This window comes from Leopardus geoffroyi, chromosome C3 (genome assembly GCF_018350155.1).
Source record: "Leopardus geoffroyi isolate Oge1 chromosome C3, O.geoffroyi_Oge1_pat1.0, whole genome shotgun sequence".
Classification (NCBI taxonomy): domain Eukaryota; kingdom Metazoa; phylum Chordata; class Mammalia; order Carnivora; family Felidae; genus Leopardus; species Leopardus geoffroyi.
In genome coordinates, this window is record NC_059338.1 from 75,292,126 (window position 1) to 75,313,460 (window position 21,335).

The 21,335-nt window shown below is 50.5% G+C and overlaps 1 protein-coding gene across 4 annotated transcripts in view; it reads left to right on the forward strand.

Annotated features, from left to right (window-relative positions):
• FAM135B (family with sequence similarity 135 member B) overlaps positions 1-21,335 on the forward strand; it is a 281,119-nt gene that overhangs the window by 79,764 nt on the left and 180,020 nt on the right. For all 4 annotated transcript variants that reach the window (XM_045453577.1, XM_045453575.1, XM_045453573.1 and 1 more), the window contains exon 2: positions 19,948-20,043. In XM_045453577.1, the coding sequence (XP_045309533.1) occupies positions 19,967-20,043 (77 nt within the window). In that variant the 5' untranslated portion in view covers positions 19,948-19,966. The remainder of the gene's footprint in view (positions 1-19,947; positions 20,044-21,335) is intronic.

Here is a 21,335-nt window from a genome sequence, read left to right on the forward strand (position 1 = left end):
ATTCCGTGTCTGTCTTCTGTTGGAGAACAGATGTGGCAGCCCCAGGCCTTCTTTGCCAAAGGGCCACGGTCCCTGGGGCTCCGGGGCGCTGTCCTCCGGCCCATCACCTGGCCCAACTCCCCATGTCATAAAGGAGACCGAGCCTCAGAGGGTGCACGGCTGGGTCACAGGAGTGTGGTGTGCCCACGGAAGATACGGCTTCCAAACATGGGTGTTATAAACCCTTGGTCGGAACTTTGGCTCTTATGTCATTCCATCTGTCCATCTGTCCATCCACCTCTTGATCCCTCCGTCCATCCATCCAACAGTATTATGTGGGTGCTTATCTCCCAAGGACACCAGAGTCTCCAGAGACACCCAAAGAGATACTGCAGGGGAGAAAAGCGTGAGGGTGGGAGAGGGGGTGCTCAGTGGGTGCTGGAGAGTCAACTGCCTGACGGTGAAGCCTGGGGACACCCACTGAGGTTCTCCTCCATGCAGAGGACCTCACACCGAAATCAAAATAATCCTTTCAGGCGAAAGGCGATTTTCTGCTACCTCTGTACCTCTGCCCCTCCAGCAGGTAAGCTAAGTTTTAGCAAGTAAGTTCATTGTTTATAGACAACCCTGTTTTTGGCACATAGCACACTCTCCAAATACTTGTTTTGGACTAAATCACCGTCATAGAGAGTATTCCCACCTTGGAGATTGACACTAAATACTGCTATGTTACATACTGCTTCAAGTCTCTGAGAAGTCCTGCAGGGTCAGGAGTTAACCTTATTTATTAGTCTGGTGATGAAGAAACACTTAATAAGGAATACATTCAGAGCACAGTCTGGGAGGTGGTTTCTAATTCCTTCCAAGAGGCCTGGGGAAGGGAAGAAGGGGGGTAGAGCAGTTGGCATGAGGAAGAGACTCCTCGTGAGGAGTCTCTGGGGTTGGCTCTGTGTCTTCAAGAAGGTGCGGGAGGGGGACTGGCTGATGAGGAATGTTCTGGTGAAAGATCAGGCTCACGCAATGAGTCTGTGTGGCTCCTGTCTTAAAATGCATTTCCCTCCCTGCTCCTGCCACCTGTTGGCTTCATTCACACGTTAGTGAGAATTACTCTAATTAGCTAATGTTTTCACACACAGCAAAGTGCTACTTAGCGTTCTGGCCTAGGGAGCTCCGTGAAGCAGGTCCTACCTAGGTCCACACCACTTGGGAGTGGAAGCTAAGTTTGGGTGGGGGGGCTCCTGGGCCGGAGGCCACATTGAAGAGTAGTTTGCAAAGACAGTTTGAAAATCAGGAAAGGCAAACATTTATTCAAATGAGATGATAAAATCCCAAGCCTATTTGAATGTGTGACAGTCGATATGCAAAGTGTTTTCCATATGTTACGTAGTTCCATCCAATTAATCAATTAATATGCAGTCTTATTCACCAGGCCCCCTGTCCCTCGTGCTCCCTCCTGGGCTAGGCGGTGGGGCTGGTGAGACAGGTGCACCTCCTCCCTCCCTGAGCCCTGCCTACTGGAGGCACAGGCTTAGCAGGGTCGCTGAGAGGAGCTGGGACCACCACCACACCGCTTCGGTTATAATCTGGGCTTTACTGCTTATTTAGCTGTGTGACCCTCAGGCAAGTTACTTAACCTGTCTGTGCCTCATGTGCAAAATAGGGATCATTATAGTAGTACTTACTGCTTGGGCTTTTTGGGAAGATTGCGTTGATTGTGGGGCCTGACATGCAGGGAGACTCCGCTCAGCAGATATTAGCTAATGTGATTGTTAGTAACAACCATAATGAGCAGGCGGTGATCCGGCTGAAGCAGGGAGGGGACTGAGGGCCTGCTAGCTAGCCTGCTTGGTTTCAGAAGCAGCTGGCAGGTGAGTCCTTCTGGAAGGAAAGTGGGAGGTTGCTGGGTTGATGAGGTTAGATCCAGGCAGAGGGATAGTCTACACAAAGCTAGGCTGGAGGAAATTATGAAACAGCTTGAATATTCTGGAAGCCAGTAGGGTCTCTGTGATGCTGGCAGGTAGAGAGGTTGACGGGGTGGAGAAGGGGGCTGGTGCTGGAGGTGGGGCTTGGGAGGGGCCAGTCTTGCATGGGGGGGTGGGTGGTTCAGAGCACTAGATCCTTACCCATAAGATGGGAATAATGACACCCACAGTTCAGGAAACATTCGCTGCAAGGGATCGGGACAACCAGCATTTCCCCAAATCCTGTGACTCTGAGACGAGAGAGGGGGTCAGCTAGGTGAGAACAGGGTTGCCAGCTTGCAGGGGGTGGTGGGAGGGGCGGGGGCGGGGGGGGGGGATGGCCTTGCAGCTTGGGAGCAAGTGCTCTTTGGTTTTGGAGTGGTCTTCTGCATCCCCTTTCTCCCTTGCTCATCCCATCTTCTAAAATCCTGCTGGACAGTCTGGATCCTGGGAAGGTCCCTCTGCGGGTGACTCCCCTTCTCTGCCTGCCCAGGTGGCCCTGACCCTGTCATCACTGTTCCTTCTCTGGCTTCCCCTTCCAGGTGCAGATTTCTGAAGGTTCCACATCACTTATTTGCTGTCCCCAGTGCCACACCTACTGCTGTGGAGGGGCCGGGACGGAAAGGGAAGGGGGCATATCCAGATATGGCCACCTCGCCACCTTCCTGTCCTCGTTCTGCCTTCTCTGCACCCTAGAGTATTATAGTGATCGGCACGCACACGCGCAGTGACTGAATTCCTCATTCGTGAGCGCAGGGTAGCGGACTAGGAATCACGTCTTCATTCAGATTTTCACAAATATTTCCTCTTCACCGGGGTATACCTGTGAGATAGGGCTGCCAGGTGAAATATAGGAAGCCCCGTTGAATCTGAATTTCAGATAAACAAAGAAATAGTCCATCTTTTTTTTTTTTTTTTTTTTTTTTTTTTAGTGCAAGTACGTCCCTCATTTTGCCTTACTCGTTGTCTTCTTAATTGCTGCGTCTGGCCGTGCCAAATGGAGAACAAGGTAGACCAGGGTTATCGCAGCGGGCGCGTGCACACGTTGAGGAGATGACTAAATAGGACACTAGAAATAGAGTGCAAGGTGCAACGTGGGTCGTTACGACAGGGCGTCCTTGTCTTAGCTGGCTACGTGCTGGGGTCCTCTACTGGATTTGGGGCTAAATTGTTCAGGGAGAGAAGGTTCAGAGGAGAATGAAGGAGAGGGATTTGGTCCCCCCTGCCTTTTTTTTTTTTTTTCTTTTTTTGTGGTAAAATACACAGAACATACAATTCACCATGTTTTTCCATCTCGAAGTATAGAATTCAGGGGCGTTCAGCATGTCCACGGTATTGTGCAGAGACTGCTACTGTCTTGTCCCAGAACATTTTATCGCAGCAAAGGGAAATCCTACACCCGTTAGCGCTCCTTCCCCATTCCCCTCTCCAGTCCTTGGAGATCACTGATCTGCTGTTTCTATGGCTTTGCCTATTCTGGACGCTTCTTATAAATTATGTCTATAAAACATGGGCCTTTTGTGTTGGCTTGTTCACTTAGCATAGCATTAAACGTTTGTTTTTCATGGCTGAGTCGTATTCCACAGTATGGAAAGACCATATTTGTTTGTCTTTTCATCAGTTGAGAGAAATTTAATTCATTTCTACCTTGTAAAAAAAATTTTAAGTTTATTTATTTATGAGAGAGCATGAGCAGGGAGGGGCAGAGAGAGAGGGAGACAGAATCTGAAGCAGGCTCCAGGCTCTGAGCTGTCAGCTGTCAGAGCCCAACGTGGGGCTTGAACTCACGAACCACGAGATCATGACCTGAGCTGAAGTCAGATGCTTAACCGACTGAGCCACCCTGGTGCCCCTCTACCTTTTGATTATTGTGAATAATTCTGCTGTGAACATTTAGGAATCAAATTTTATTTGAATGCTCATTTCAGTTTTCGGGGCTCCATAGCCAGGAGTGGAATTTTTGGGTCCGGTAGTCGTTCCGGGTCATCTCCTGAAGGACCTGCGAGCTGTTTCCCCAGTGACTGTTGTCATTCCCACAGCGACGTGCAGGGGCTCCCGTTTGTCCACATTATTGCCAGTACTTGTTTTCGGTTATTTGCTTCTTGTTTATAGCCAGCCTAGTGCAGGTGACCTCATTGCGATTTTGATTGGCATTTCTCTAGTGACCAGTGACGTTGACCCTCTTTTCATGTGCTTGTCGGGCATTTGTACATCTACAGAGGGACTCGATTTTGCTGAAAGGGAAACCGATGGGCTTTTACAGCAGGGGATTCTAGGAGTAGATTTTTATGTGAACAGACCTTCTGATTTCTGGGTGCAGAATGGAGGAAGCAGACAGATCACTTGGGGAGGTATTTTAGGAGTCTGGGGAAAGAAAATGGGGGCTTGGGTGATGGTGGTTCACAAGCCGGTCGCTGACTCTGATACTGGATAAGTCACATCACCCCTGATCCTCAGTTACCGCCCCCCCCAATGGAATAGGGGTGTAACAGCACTGACCTCACAGGGCACGTTAGGATTCAGTGGGGTTGTGCTGCATAGAGCCCACTGTGGGCCTGGCTCCAAGAGGCAGAACAGCTGGGCCACCAGGGGGCCACCAAGTCCCAAGTTGGACTCTGTGCTGACAGCATGGGGTCTGCTTGGGATTCTTTCTCTCCCTCTCTCTCTCTGATCCTCCCATACTCACTCTCTCTCTTTCTCTCTAAAAATAAATAAACATAAAAAAATTATCAGGAACAGCTTTCTTGGCAGCAGCTTGAGGGTGTGGCCTGGCTCAAGTCTGATGGGGACCTTGAGGACCTGGTCCCTTGGCATCCAAGGGACCATTTCGTCTCTGCCTTGTTACTGTTGGTTTCGGGGGACAGCAAGGAAAAGGAGAAGAGAAAGGAAGGTGGGATAGAGAGGTAGATATATCTCAGACTACATTTTCTTCTCTCTGTCTGTCACTCTCTCTCCAAAGTTCCATTTGTGGACAGATTCGCTTGACCCCAGCCCACAGAGCATAAGGAAGCCGGAGGCTCCGGGCTCTGTGCAGGGCTGGTGGCAGAGGCCACGGGAGGCTGGGCGGAGAGGAACAGAGGTACAGATCCTGTGAAGCCTGGGCCCCACCTCCCTTGGAAAGTCTGGTTCTGTTAACACCTCTGTTGTCACCTCTGTGCTCCCCACTCAGCCTCCCCTATGATGCTCGCCTTGTCTGTGCAACCGTATGTAATGTTCATGGAACTGTGTACCGTGCGTACTTAATTCCTGAATGTCAAATAACACTTTGTATATGCCAAAGTATGTCAAGTTGAGTGGGGGATAAGCACCACGGGGTGCATTTCATACTTGCTCAGCCTTTATGGGTCCCGTAAGGCAGTCTCCTCTCCCCGACTAGTCACCAGGCACAGAAGTGATTGGACCACCCCACGGCCCTGGGGCAGACTTCCTGTGCAGTCACCTTAGAGTCCTCGCTGTAGTGTATAATGATTCCCTGGTGTCTCCTTTCCCTTCCTTCAACTCCCGCTTTGTGCATCTTTGCCTCCCTGGTGTCCAGTGACACCCTTGAGTTAATACGAATAATTGCTGAATGGTTGAATGAACCAGTGGGCTCCTTGTGACCAGGGAGGTGGCCCGAGCACCTTTTGCTGAGACATTTATAAAGGGAAGATTGTTTTTAAAATTTAAAAAGCATCAGTTCATGATTAATTCATGCCACCAAAACAGGCCGTTCATTGTCATCTTATAAAGATTAATGTCCAAGCCAGTATGAAGGTTTGTACTTGAAGTTCGTTCTGTATTGCACTTGAAGGTAACTGACAAAATCCCGAACATGGCTGGGTCTTCCTCTGTCCTTTTCTTCCAGGGCCTTCTTTCCAGCCTCCCTCCGCCCCTCCTCAGATGCGCCAAAGGACCCTGGGTCTGTTTTCTGGGATGTTTATCATCCTTCTTGCGGCTGAAGTCCCGTAGCCCAGCCCATGCTGCTGTTGTGGGGCCGTCCTGACACTTAGTAGCTGTGGGGCCACCCCTTGGCTTCAGTTGCCTCCCACAAAACGTGGGCGTTTTTACAATGATCTGTTAGATTGGGTTTTGAAGATTAAGTGGAGGGGCGCCTGGGTGGCTGAGTCCGTTGAGCGTCTGACTTCGGCTCAGGTCACGATCTCGGGTTTCGTGAGTTCGAGCCTCTCATCAGGCTCACTGATGTCCCCCTCTCTCTGCCCCTCCCCCACTTGTGCTCTGTCAATAAATAAACATACAAAAAGGAAAATTTAAGTGGGATAAAATGATCAAGTATCCAGTCTCATAGCTTTGGCAAAAGTTCTGCTCCCCTCCCCCCAGACCTCCCCTGTCCCCTTTGCTGTAAGCATGCCTTTTCTCGGCCCTCAGTTCCCAAAGCCTGTACTTTCTTCAAGACTCTGCTCGATTTTGACCTTTGGTTCATTCAGTAGACATGTATGCAGGGCTGTCTCCTGGTCAAGCCCTCTGCTGCCCCTGGGGACACAGCAGCCCCTGGGAGTCGATGAGAGCCTGCCCTCCCAGAGGGAGGGAAGGGTCCTGCGGTGAGGGGTGCTGCTTCACATACAATAAAAGACGGTGACGTGCTATCGAGGAACTGGGAGGCAGTGAAAGGCTCCTTGTGAAAATGACATTTGAGCTGAGACTAGGAGGAAGGGTGAGGGCCAGCCCCTGGCAGGCTTCAGAGAGAACCTTTGAGGCAATCCTCACGTGGACCCCAGCTCGGTGGCTTTGCAGAACAGTGAGGGGCCTGTGTGCAAGGGCATCTTAAGGAAAATGAATTACTCAAGGTAGAGCCAGGAGGCAGGGCGCATGGGGCGTGCTGGCCATGGCTTTGATGAGGAGCTGAGAGGCCACCGGAGGATGACGTGAGGGGGCTGACTTCTTAGAAAGACCCCCATCCCTCATGCTGCTGAGAAGAGAAGGGACACTGGGGGGCAGGGACCAAGAAGAGAAGCAGGGACACCAGTGTGGAGGCTTGTGTCCACCAGGCGAGTGTCCAGGGAGGCGATGGCGGAGGAGGGGACCAGTGGCCAGCCTCTGCACAGAAGGTGTCTTGAAATGGCAGGGCTTTCCAAAGTAAATGTTGGGGCATCCAGGACCATGGTGTTCTCGTCGCCTTCCTTCCCCCTGCCTCTGTGTTCTAATACAGCCATTCTCATGTGTTTTTAAGTAAATAATAGGGATCCCTGGGAAAATAGAAACACAGAATGCTTGACAGCCTGCCCACCTGTACATCGGCTGGCTCGAATACTTCCTGTGTGTGAATTGCACTTATGGCCTTCAGTTTCCGGTCCCCTAAGAGACACGTGTGCTTTCTGCAGATGAGGAAAACTGAGACCCTACTACGTTCAGCCACTGGCCTTGGCTTTACAGAGAAATACACACTGGTTGGGATTTGCAAACACAGCAAGTCTGGCTTTCCAGACCCTGAGTCCAAGTAGCAGCATGGACTCTGGGTTCCTCTGGGCTTCCGGGCTCCTGGATCTGAATCATTGATACTGGAGCTGAGGGAGAGCATTGGCCTCATTGATGTTTGGATCAATAGACAACGACGGTGCCCAAGGGGGCGTTTCTGTGGTTGGGAGGGATGAGGATACTCTTTGTGGTCGTTCAAGGTCACGAACTTTGCTGGTCCTGGGATTCCATCTGGCCCTCGAGAGTAGACACGTCCAGACTGATGCCTGCACCTGCCCTGTCCCCACACTCTCCATCCATGGGAATCCCTCTTGGACTCCTCTCTACCGTCCTGGGACACCTTCTCTCTATATCATGCCTGCAGGGCAAGTTTTCAAGGAAATGTTGAATATGAAATGAAACCGCTCCATTCATTTTAAGGGAGACTGTTTCTTTTTTTTTTTAATGTTTTATTTATTTTTGAGAGAGAGAGAGAGTGAGAGCACATGAGTGGGGAGGGGCAGAGAGAGAGGGAGACACAGAATCGGAAGCAGGACCCAGGCTCTGAGCAGTCAGCACAGAGCCCGACGTGGGGCTTGAACCCATGAACTGCGAGACATGACCTAAGTCGAAGTAGAACGCTTAATGGACTGAGCCACCCATGCACCCCGGGAAGACTATTTCTAACCTTGAACAGAAGAGTCCTTGTTTCTCTGAATTACTCTCTTTGGGGTACTTTTTGTCGCCCTGAAAATAACGTTAAACATAGTAGTAGCTACTTTGAGTGTTTTCTGTATGCCAGGTACTGTAGTGATAAGTTCTTCACTTTCTCACACTAGCCCTGTGAGGAAAGGCTTATTAGCCCTATTCCTAGATGAGAAAATAGAGGACCAAAAAAACAAAGGGACTGGCACCAGGAGCTCATAAAGCATGGGCGTTGTGGCAGTCACAGTTCGGGCCCTGGCTTTGCTACTCCCCTGCACGGAGTGTCTTCTCCGTACCCTGCGTGGCCTGAGTTTTCTCTTTTGTTAAGAGGAGGAGTCGGGCTCACTGCCCCATGAGGCTTCTCCAGCTCTGTGGGTCTGAAGCCACCAGGGGTCTTCCCCAGTGGGATCTGCGCCCCAGCGGTACCTGCGGCCCTGCAGGGGGAGGAGGGACGAGCAGCACCTGACTGGCTCACGGAGCGCAGGGCAGACTGAGTGTCCCCTTGCTCTTGGTGCCAGGAGCCTAGGAAACACGGCTTCACACTGCTTCTCGGGCCCTCCTTCTCCTGTCCCTGCTCGGCTTTCTATTTTGGCTGGGAGGGTGGCTGGAGGAGGGCACCCACGCATGTGTGAGAAAGTCGAGAAGGCTTGCAGATCTTGTGGGTGGTCAGTGAGAACACAGACGTGGGCTGAGTCACCACCGCACTTGGGAAGCTAAGGACGGGCGCCGGCGAAGCTGGAGGCCCAAGTGCGGCGGCCGCGCCTGAAATGCCAGCCTTGACTCATTCGGTGGGGGCCCGGAGGCTTGCAGTCACCTCCTCTCCTGTTTATGCTGAGGCTTCAGGGAGGGTAAATAGAGCACTCCTCTGCAGTAGGGGTGGGGGGGGGTGCGGTCTCCTCACTGCAGCCCTCCCCCCTGCAGGCTCTTCTGTGGGACCCACCCAGGCCCGATGGCCGTCCCTTCCTTTAAAGAGCTCAGAGTCTAACCTGAAGGAGAGTTGTGCCTCTAGAACATCACGGGCCGCTACGGCCTGCACACAGCCAGCTGGGGCTTGTGTTGCGGGTGGTGGAGGGGGTGGGGGTAGGCATGGCCGTTCAGGAGGGGCTTCCTGGAGCTGCTGCTTGGACCTGTAAGCCTGGGAGCTCATCAGGTGGAGGTGACAGGTGGGGCGTCCGGGAGCACACATGCACGCATGAGTACGCACCCACTCAGGGGTCCGCGAAGGTGGAGGGAGAGGCGAGCCTCCGTCCATTGTGGCCACACACTCCGCTCCTGGGTGAGTGCCCCGGGACCTGCCCCCAAGGGCCCAGAGCTTCACACGGTTTGGGGTATTGGTGCTTCCTTGTGTTTGGTGTTTGGGGGGCCTCTGCCAGAGTTTGCCTGTTAGCCTTTTACGAGGTTGTGAAACCTTGTATGCCATCACGCCTGCGTTCTCAGATGCTGCTAAAGAGGGGCACAGAACCTTGAGGATAACAGGAACTCAGCATTGCGTGGGGTGTTTCTATTTGCACTGTCTTGACACATGAAAAAAATAAACATGTACGGTCCATTTTGGTTTCCACACTGAAGGGAAGAAAATGCTTTTAAACATCAGGCGGCCAGCTGGCTGGGGCTGCATTTGCTGTGATGCGTGAGTCAGAGGTGGGGCGTCTGGCCTTCCCTCTGCCTCCTGGAGGCTGGGAGACCCTGGAGAAGCTCACAGCCTTGCACTCATCAGTGCAAGGGGCTCATCCTTTCTCTCCTGCCATGTCCACGGCATTTTTAAAGGGTTTCTTCCTTATCATGATAGCTTGTACTTACTAAACATCATAGGCCAGGCTCCAAAGCAATTTCCGTTTGGGGAAATTGAGGCACAGCGAGATTAAGGTCTTGCCTGAGGCTGTAAGCTGCTGAGGGTTGAGCTCTGAGTCCTTTGATCTGGCCAGGTCCAGACAGGCTGCCCGTGTGGGTCATAGACTTCTCTGTGCATCTTTACGTCATGGCACTTATCCTCGTGAACCCGTTGTGACCTGGCTTTCTCCGTTCTGAGCTGTGTCTTCTGAGGGCCTAAGGTCCATGGCTCAGTTGTCTCTGTGTCCCTGGTGCCTTGAATGGTTCTGTGTACTTGATCCCAGTGTGTTGAAAGAATGCACATCTCTCTGAGATGGTCCTCCTTTGTTCCTAAGCAACAGCTCTGAAAAGACCCTGTGGGCCCATCTTCCGGATGTGAACACTCAGGCTGAGATTTCACATGACTTGTCTAAGTTCCCATGCAGAGGTGAGGCCCCAGGGTGGGGAGCTCATGCCAGTGAGATACTCTCACAGCAGGACAGAAGCCTGCCTCCTGGGTGACCCTCCCTGTTTGCCGAAGAAATGCCGATTTTCATGCTTAATGGGATCATTTTTCTGGAACACGTAACAGGGATCATGCCAGGCCGAAAACTGGAGTTCTTACCTCAGCAGAACGTCTGCCTGGATTAAATTGCCTGGGGATGGGCATCAGGTGGGGGATGGGCATCTGGTGGGGGATGGGCGGCTACAGGTGACTCAGAAAGATTTCCACAGCACGCTCCTTGTCTCGGACCCCAGGGCCGGCCGCGCGTCTGATGGGATGCTCGCCCACTTTCTGGGTCGTGCTCTGGCCGTCCCTTCTCTGCCCTCACCGTTCTTTGTAGCATGAGAGGGCCCCTTCCTGGACCACCTGTAATTTACAATTATAAAAGATATAAAAAGATTCATAATCTTTGCAGCAGCATCAGCTTTTCATGCCCTTTTCATAAAGTGTGTGCTAACGCATGTGAAGATCAACACACTTTTTTTTTCATTTAATCTTTTCAAAGGCCACACATGTGGAAGACTGACGTTTTAAAAGGAAAAAAAAATACGTCCTAAAGGAAGATGTGTTTGTAAAAGGATTTGCCTCTAAACAGTATCTAATGAGGCCCTGAAATCCTGGTATCTCTCCAGATCACAGTTGTATATACCCTTCTCAGCAGCGGATCTGTCCCAAGACACCCAGTGGATGCCTGAGTCCATCGGTAGCACAAACCCTGTGTGCACTGTGTTTTTCCCTGTGCGTCCGTACCGCTGATAAAATTTAATTTATGAATCAGGCAGAGTGTGAGAGAGATTCACAACAATAACTAATAACAAAACGAAACAATTATAACAATACCGTAATGGAAGTTAGGGAATGTGTTCTTTCAAAACATCCTATGGCACTCACCTTCTTGTGACGTTGGGAGATGATCAAAGGCCTACGTCGCGAGATGTAGCAAGGAGGCTGACACGGGCACTGTGACAGAGAGTTGGGGTTTCCACCCCGCGGTTGACCGCAGGTGATGGAAACCACAGAAAGCAAAACTGTGGATAACGGTCAGGGGAGGCACGGTAGTCTTAATATTTTTAACAAATTTCCTCAGAGGCAACTGAGAATGGTCTAAAACGTGTGAGGAAAAATGTGAACCACTGATGAAACATTTTAGAAATATCGCAAAGAGAAGCACAGTTACTCAACGTTAGTTGATGTGGAGGCCGGGCCTCCAGGGCCCCTGGAACTTCTAAAATAGAGGAGGGTGGCCTCATGCTTTGGGGCTGGATTCTGCGAGCGGCCTTTTGAGTTTCTGCCAGCAGCGTTGAAGGCAGAAATAAGATAATAACTGCTGGCTGGTGACGGCCAACCGCCAGGCAATGGTCAAGGGTCCTTAGTAGACACGTGACGCTCTCCGGTCCTCGGCACCTGAAGCACTGGCATGCTCCCCGCGTCCGTGGAGAGATGGCGTCCTCAGAGGGTCTCATGCAAGGACTCAGGCTCAGCTATGACACCGGAGGGGGAGGGGGAACAGTCCCGGCAAGAGGGTGGTGACCAGGACAGCAGGGTGATGGCTTTGGAGATGGAGGGAAGGGGACGGATTTGAGAAGCTAACAACAGTCAGAGTTGACAACAGGTGTCTCTGGGGGTGTCTTAGACCATTCCAGTGGGCTAGAACAAAATACCAGCCTGGGTGGCTTATGAATCACAGAAGTGTGTTTCTTGGGGCCCCTGAGTGGCTCAGTTGGTTAAGTGCCTGACTCTTGGTTTTGGCTCAGGTCGTGATCTCACGGGTTCATGGGGTCAAGCCCCACATCGGGGCTTGGGATTCTCTCTCTCTCTCCCTCTCTATCTGCTCTTCCCCCGGCTTGCTCTCTTGCTCGCTCTCTCTCAAAATAAATAAATAAACTTTAACAAAATTAAAAAAAGAAAGAAATACATTTCCCATGGTTCAGGAGGCTGGAAGCCAGAGGCCGGCGGGGAGCATGGCCTGATGAGGGCCCTGATCTCGTCGCAGAGCCCTTGTGCCCTCACGTGGCAGAAGGGGAAGGCAGCCGTCTGGGGTCACTAATATAAGGGCACTGATGTCATTCCTGGTGCTCCACCCTCCATGACCTACTCGCCTCCCAGAGGCCCACCTTCTAATAAGTTCACTTTGGAGATTAGGTTTCAACATATGGATTTGGGGGGACACATTCATACCCGGCAGGGGGTAAGGGGAAGAGAGGACTAAAATCTAACACTGGTCAGCACCAGACAACTGGGTGGGTGGTGGGCACCCTTCTACAGCCTTGGGGTCACTCCTCACACCTCCAGCGTAAGGAGTGGAGAGCCCTCTATCTCCTGGCCCCGTGACCAGGGCAGAGGGCCGCAGGCCATGGTTTTGGAAGAGAGAACCAGGAGTCTCTCCCACCCACACCATGAATTTTGCATGTCTTTGAATAGACCGTCTGGGTGGTAGTGGTTTACAACTGAAGGAAAGCAAACACAGAAAGAAAAATCTCAGTGAAACCTGATAATGGAAGGAAGAGCAAATTCGAAACGCAGCATTCACACAGTTATTAACAGTTATTCTTGGTGAAGTCAGCTTTAGGTGTCCCTGGAAGGCTGGGAGTCACGTCTGTTTTCAACCCTCTGTGTTACCCCTGGGGGGTAAAGCTTTATTAAATATATATATATTTATTATTTATTAATATATATACATACATTATAATACATATATTTATTAAATATATATATATATATATATATATACTTAAAGTTTATTTATTTTTAGAGAGAGTGTGTGCAAGCGGGGAAGGGATAGAGAGAGGGGTAGAGAGAGAGAATCCAAATCCGAAGCAGGCTCTGCACTGTCAGTGCTGGGTTCAAACTCACAAACTGCGAGCTCGTGACCTGAGCCGAAGTCAAGAGTCGGACACTTAACTGACTGAGCCACTCAGGTGCCCCTGGGGGGTAAAGATTTATTATCTCTGTCTCTGTCTCTCTCTCTCTCTCTCACACACACATACATACATGCACACACACTGCCGTGAAGACCTTGTTCCAGATGCCACACAGAATTCCTGCTTTCTACGTGGCAGTTTACGTATCCAGACCACTTTCTGAAGCTCTGTAAGAAGTGGGGCTTGATTCTTGAAAGAGAAGCATCCAGTATTTGCTCCCAGAGGTGCTTTCTTGCCCTCCTTAGGTCACACGGATGGACAGCAGGTGTAGTCCTCTGGTCTCTGGTTCCGGAATTGGCTGCGTGGGTCGTTTTCCCATCAGACCTGGTGTGAGAGGCGGGTGTGTCGGGGTCCACACTTCAGCACGAGTGTTCCCACATCCCATTCTGAGTCTCGTTAGGAAGTCTGGGTGTAGGACCCAAGAATCTGCTTTTGTGTGCTTCCTACGTGTTGTGTGTTGTGTCAGTGACGCTCCTTGCCCCGAATGTTGAGGAAAGCTGGACCACCCACAGTGTGGTCCCAGCCGTGCTGTGGTTGGGGAGATTTAGGATAACGTCCTGCCCTCGTCCCCAACGTGTTCCTCCCTGCCGCTTCACGCTGCACGGGTCATGCCTCGTTCTCCGCAGCTGGTGGCATCCTCAGTGCCGAACGTTTCTGGAAGGGCTCACCTGGCCGGCCTCGTTAGGTTTCTCTAACCACAAGCAACACGTTCTCTCCCCCCGTAATCGATGCCTGTGCTCACACTTGTTCATGGTACAGGTCCTGTCCTGGGTGGCTTTGCTCTTCCTTGTTGAATTCTGCCCCCCTTCCGTAGTCACACTCTGGCTGCAGCTCTGTTTTCTGATGCTGTCCCTCTATTCGTTAGTTGCACATGTACTTGTGAACCTCTACTGTGAACCGGCCACCGGGTGAGCCGTGGAGTCTTCAGAAAGCCGTAAATAGACAGGACTCCTATTTCCAAGGGCCCTGAGTTTCTCTACCCTCGAGGAAGAATGAGTAACGTGCTTGATTTTCCAAAATCGTGTTTCCTCATTACTTTAATAAGACCCTACTGGCAATGAAAACAGTTTAATACTTCACAAAAATCCGTTTCATTAGTTACCACTGCACATCAGTCTCTTGTTTGGCTTTTCCTTGAAGTACAGAAATCCAGGCTGTGAGAGCCAGTGTAACGTGCATTGTGGGTAACTCGGCAGCAGGCGGAGGTTGTTCCAAGATGGGGCTCCCTGACATAGCCGCTCTGTTCTCTGAATCTCATAGCTTGTTCTTGTTAATCTGAGCTAAACATGGTCTGCCTGGGGATTACTGGGTCCTAGAACATTGTGGCTGAGAGGGAGTTCAGCTGTCGCTTAAAAACAACACAGGGGCTGGGGATCCCTGAGCAGTAGGGCCCCCTCTTTTGCCTGGACACTCTCTGTGATGGGAGGTTCATTGCTTCCCAAGGTGTGAAGGTGTGCTTCGCGAGATGGGCCCATCCCTAGCTGGGCAGATGTGGGGTTCCAAGTCTCCCAGAAAGGGCAGGATTGTGGCTGATGCTCAATAAAGATCATTCTGAATGAATGCAAACCTGAGGCAACAGTAAGTTCACCACATTCTGTTTCCACTCTCTCCCCTGGCTGTGCCTTCTGTAATAAAGTTGACAATAGGGGCGCCCTGGTGGCTCAGGTGGTTAAGCATCTGACTTTGGCTCAGGTCACGGTCTCACAGTTTGTGGGTTCAAGCCCCGTGTCAGGCTCTGTGCTGACAGCTCGGAGCCTGGAGCCTGCTTCGGATTCTGTGTCTCCCTCTGTCTCTTCCCCTTTCCCTCTTGTGCTCTGTCTCCCTCTCTCTTAAAAATAAGTAAACATTAAAAAAATTTTTTTAAGTAGTTAACAATAGCCAGCATTTATCAGGGTTCATTCTGTGCCGGGTCCTGAATGCCTTATATGTGTTAACATTTTTAATTTAACAACCCCATGAAGAAAGTATTATTATGGCTCCCATTTTACAGAGGAGGACCGTGAGGCCCGGGTGAGCGGGACACAGCTGGCTGCGCTCCACAGACCGACCCCGCTCTCTCCCCCACCCGCAAGGAAGGCCACTCTGAAGCGTGCGTCACATCGTCTCTGCCAGATTCAGCAGGGGTCCTTGGCCTACCCTCACCTTTCTCTCAGGTGCCCGTGCCTCAATCACGCTCGCCAGGTGCCAGCTGCCCCCACACAGGTGCCAACCTCCCACCCACCTCCCCTCTGGAGACCATCAGGCTGTCCTCTACAGCGAAGAGTCTGGTTCTTGGTTTCTCTCTTTTTTCCCCTTTCTTTGCCTGTTGGTTTTGTTTCCTAAATTCCACGTACGAGTGGGACCATATGGTATTTGTCTTTCTCTGACCTGTTTCACTTAGTGTTGTGCTCGGTAGCTGCATCCGTGTTGTTGCAAATGACAAGGTTTCGTTCTTTTTTACGACTAATATTCCATTCTCTCTATATTTGTATTTATATTTTTATGTTTGTATTTATACTTATACACAGCACATCTTCTTTATCCAGTCGTCAGTCGGTAGACCCTGGGGCTGTTTCCATAACTGGGCTGTTGCAGACAATGCTGCTGCAAACATCAGGGTGCACGCATCCCTTCTCCTCACTTTGACCTCCATGACCTTGGACCAGGCACGGCCTCATCGCTCAGAAGTCTGCCTTCCCAGGGCCACCTTCCCCGAGCACCCAGGACTCTTTCTCATAGTCCTCAATCACCCTCCCGGTGACTGTCACCTGATTGCCCTGTCCCAGTCTTTTTATTTTTTAATGTTTATTTATTTTTGAGAGAGAGAGAGAGCAGGAACAGGCAGGGAAGGGGAAGAAAGAGAGGGAGACACAGAATCCCAAGCAGGCTCCAGGCTCCGAGCTGTCAGCACAGAGCCCGACGCGGGGCTCAAAGTCACGACCTGTGATATCATGACCTGAGCCGAAGTCGGACACTTAACTGACTGAGCCCCCCAGGTGCCCCTGCCCTGTCCCGGTCTTGGGCATTGTGAGGACAAGTCAGCTTTTCCACTTAGTAGGCGTAGCACCTGGATGTGCAGGAGGCCTTCAGGGAATGCACGTTGGGAGTTGAGCATCTCAGGGCCACACGAAATGGGGTCGAATGGTTGTCGCTTGCGCGGATGTGGCGGTGGTTGTGGTAGGGAGTTAGTGCGGAGATGTCTGTGGATGTGCTATCTGGTGTGTATTGTGGGTCGGGTGTGTTGGTGTGTATGTATTATGTGTGTATGGTAGGTGTGTGTGTGAGGGGTGCCTGGGTGGCTCGGTCGGATAAGTGTGTCCAACTTCAGCTCAGGTCATGATCTCGCAGTCGGTGAGTTCGAGCCCCACGTTGGGCTCTGTGCTGACAGCTCGGAGCCTGGAGCCTGCTTCCCATTCTGTGTCTCCCTCTCTTGTCTGCCCCTCCCCTGCTAGTGCTCTGTGTCTCTCTGAAAAAATAAGTAAAAATATTTTTAAAAAATTAAAAACAAATCGGTGTGTGTGTGTGCATGCTTGTGTCTGAGTGTGTCCTGGGTGGATGGGTGTCATGTGAATGTGGGACGTTTTGAGTGTGTGCCACGTGGGTGCTGTGTGCACCTGTAAGCTCTGGCTCGTTTGTTACGCAGCAGTAGCTACACCCACTAAGAATCCATACACTTTCTACTTTGAGAAGTCAGTCAGTTCTACTGTGTGGGCAATGAAGGTATTGCAGTGACCGCTCTCTGAGCCATTCGTATATTTATGAACACTGTTGTTGTTGTGGCTTATTCTCCCGTAGAGCTGGCATCTTCTTGCCCAATGTGAAATTTTTAAAATGAAATCTGACTTATATTTTATTTTTTTAAATATTTTTTCCAAGTTTTTTTATTTTTATTTTTTTTGAGAGACAGACCAAGAGAATGAGCGAGAGAGGGGCAGAGAGAGAAGCAGAGAGAATGCTAGGCAGGCTCCTCACTGTCCGCTCGAAGCCAGACGTGGGGCTCGGACTCATGAACCGTGAGATCATGACCTGAGCTGAAACCGAGTCAGAAGCTTAACTGCCTGAACCACCCAGATGCCCCTAAAACTGGTCTTTTAAATGTGAGCCCACCTTCCTCATTGACTAACTGGGTATTTGGTTATAATGAATCACATGGTCTTGAAAAGGAGCACGCAGCTTTCCACCAATAAGCTGTGTTTGCATTTACTAACAAGTTCTAGCTTATTAGTCCTGACTAGTAGGACGGGAGGGTGCATCTTCCCAGGGGAAAGCAACATTTTATGTGGTATCTTCCATGCATTAATTTTTTTTTTTTGGTATAAATATTAATTCCCCAGGAAAACGCTGCCCCAGCCGTTCCGCCAGCAAAGGCCTGAGGTGGAAAACTACCACGTTCAGGCTCCTGGCTCAGTGCTATTCTTGTGCACGGCCGTGCCACCCCCTGGGTGCGCCGGGGCCAACGCTGCCCGCCGCAGAGACCTCCGGCGGAACGCACGATAGAAGCGTGGGGTTTGGCGTGCGGCTTGAATGTTAGTCGCTGTTGCTCTCCCTCTGCTCCGTACTGTGTAGCATCCTCCCAGAGTCAGGGATCAGGGAGGGTCAGGAATTATTGACCCTGGTAACCACAAGCAGGAGTCGGATGTCTTTGCTGGCTCTGCAGCGTTTGAAGGATTGAGAGCAGCGTAGGACGAGGAAGCGGGGACGATGGAACTGTCCCTATGTTTCGTGTGATAATGAAACCAGGTGTAGAGTGGCCTCCTTTGCTGGCCCTCTCTCCGACTCTTACTGGAAATGCCTTGACCTTAAAATTGAGTGGTGGGACGCTGACCTCGGCTCAGGTCAGGTGCGCACCCCGAGGGCTCTCCCTTTAGGGAGATGGGTTTTCAGCACACTTTGTGAGCCAGGCCTTTCAAGCTGGGCTCATCAGCTTGAAATTCCATCTTGCAGGATTTATAGAGGTTGTGTTCTCAGATCTGCCGCATTTCAATTGGGTAAGTGGAATTCTACATCTTCAGAAACGGTTCCCTGCGTGGCACCTTTGCCAGAGCTGAGATACAGAGTTAAGAGCATGTTAGTGTCTTAGGCTCTTATTCTTGGGAGCTGGCCTGGCGTGACCCCACTGGCTACAGGGAGGTCGGGCTCCGAACCACAGCAATGGTGGTCTGGTCATTGAGGCATCTGGGGAGCCGAAGGAAGAGGGGCTTTGAAAGGAGACCTAGGTGTCAGCCAAGAGAGACCCTCTTAGCTTCTCTCCTTCCTCTCACTCACTCTCCCCTCCCCAAGATCACGTCAGCTCCCACCCAGTGACCACCTGCTGCTTCCCCAAGAACCTGCTCTTTGCAAGTGATTACCTCCCGTCCTCTGCAGACTCCTCCATGTAGCTCGTATCACCCCATTATGCATGGTGGCAAACTGAGGCTTGGAGAAAGTGAGGGCACCTTCTTTTTTTTTTTTTTTTAATTTTTTTTTTCAACGTTTATTTATTTTTGGGACAGAGAGAGACAGAGCATGAACAGGGGAGGGGCAGAGAGAGAGGGAGACACAGAATCTGAAACAGGCTCCAGGCTCTGAGCCATCAGCCCAGAGCCTGACGTGGGGCTTGAACTCACGGACCGCGAGATCGTGACCTGGCTGAAGTCGGACGCTTAACCGACTGCGCCACCCAGGCGCCCCAAGGGCACCTTCTAAGGTACACACTGCTTGAGCAAAAGCTAGATGAAGAAGACGGCTCCAGATTAGAGCCTCTCGGATCCCCTTCCTTATCTGCGTTATGCGGCAAGAAGCTTGGTCACAAATTTCTTCTTGGACAAAATCAGGCAACTTACATAAAATACTCTATGCAGCAGCAAGAATATAGTGGGTGCTCCATAAAAGTCACTTCCTTTCCCTTCCTCCAAATCACTGGTATCTAGATGGTTTCATATCCTCAGACAATTCAGCCTACCTTGAGTTGACCTTGAGTTTTCCTATGGCAAACCAAGACTTGGACTATTTTAATTTCCCACCCAACCCTCTTGTGGTTGGCCCTGCGGTCTCCTAGCTTGGAAAATTAGCATTCTGTCAAGTTGGGCTCAGCATCTGCTTGGCAACGGCACCCGCTCCCTCTGCCTACCGTGCTTGGTAGAAAACACATCTGTCCTTGCCACCCCGGGCACCTCAGCACTGTAGAGGTGGTATTTATGCTAACAACGATAACGTCGTTTTCAATTACTGTTATTAATCATTACGCATGTCAGGACATGTGCAAAGTGCTCCGTGTGGTAGACTCATTTAATCTGTCCATTAGCTATGAGTTTTGTGCCATTATCAGGGCTCACATTACAGATAAGGAGACGTTAAGGGACACAGGTAGAAAGCAGAAGAGCAGGGATTGTAGCCCCGTTGGCTGCGAGGCACATGCTCATCACTGGGACGCTGTTGCCTCCATGGCACCGACAGATAAGCAAGGGCGGTAGACTAACCCGCCTTGGGACTAGGATAACTGGGTTCAAGTCCCGTCCTTCCGGTGTGAGCCGAGTGACATTAAGTGTGTCTTCCGCTCTGTGTGTCTTTTCCTTTAAAGGAAACTCTGAGTGATGACATCCAGTGGGCACACTGTGGTCCTCATTGGTCAGATACTTGGGTCCCCCTTGTGGAAGCCCAGGCTCTCTGTGTTTGGCTGACGTGATCTCAAGCTGTTAATTTCTCTCTTGTTTTTCAGGTAATGAACCAAAAAGATCATGTCTGAAGTACAAGGAACGGTTGAGTTTTCTGTAGAGCTACATAAATTTTATAATGTGGATCTCTTTCAGAGAGGGTAAGTATGCGTCACTGTTTCTATTTGTGTGTGTGTGTGTGTGTGTGTGTGTGTGTGTGTACATATACAGTTGACCCCTGAACCACACGTGTTTAAACTGTGCAGGTCCATAGTACATGGATTTTTAAATACAATATAGTATTGCGAATGTCACTTCTCTATCATTTTCTTAATAACATATTCTTTTCTCTAGCTTACTTTCGTGTAAGAATATAGTATGTAATATAACATACAAAATACGTGTAGTTGACTATGTTATCAGTTATCAGTAAGGCTTCTGGTCAGCAGACTGTTAGTAGTTAAGTTTTTGGAGAGTCAAAAGTCCTTCATGATTGTTGACTGCGTGGAGGTGGGTGGGTGCCCTGGACCCTCCGTGTTGTTCAGGATCGTGTGTGTGTGTGTGTGTGTGTGTGTGTGTTTAATTTTTTTAACATTTATTCATTTTTGAGAGATGAGAGAGAGAGAGACAGAGCATAATTAGGAGAGGGGCAAAGAGAGGGAGACACGGAATCCAAAGCAGGCTCTAGGCTCTGAGCTGTCAGCACAGAGCCTGACATGGGGCTTGAACCCACGAACCATGAGATCATGACCTGAGCTGAAGTCAGACGCTTAATCGAGTGAGCCACTCAGGCGCCCCATGGATGTTTGTGTGTATTTTTCCTGGCAGGGAGTGGAGATGATAAGGGCAGGTTGTAGGGCATTTGGATTCATGAGGAAAGGATTTTCATTATTTTTCCTGCCAAGTGTAAAATCCAAATGTTTAGTGCAGTTGAAAATCACCCATATATTGACAGACACTTGAGAACGTGAATCTCTCCCCTCCCTCCTGCCCTTTCGTCTATCTTCTCTCCTCCGAGTTGCTATTTCCATTGCATACAGTAGTCAGGTTGAGGGGGAAGTGAATTTATGGGACATGAGGCTTGCTTGGGTAGCTCTGATGATAAAAGTTGTCTGCACGACCAGCATGTGTGGGGCCATCTCCCAAAGTTGCGCATCGTAAAACCTGTGCCTCCATTTCTCACAGACTTAAAATGTATGATGTCCTCTGTAAGTACAGAGGTAGAGTGTAGTCGCTTGCAGTGTTTGAGGACATACTCTGATTTTGGCGTTTCACACGCATGATCGCATTAGGTCGTCACGATAGACTTACCTCTCAGGGTCACTGCAAATAATAATAAGGTGAAATGCTTACGTAAAGCATCCAGACCTGGACCAGGGCCGTGTACTCACAGTGACTGCTACTACTTTCCTTGTGTTGCAGACCAGGGGGCCTAAGTTCATAGTAACTGAGT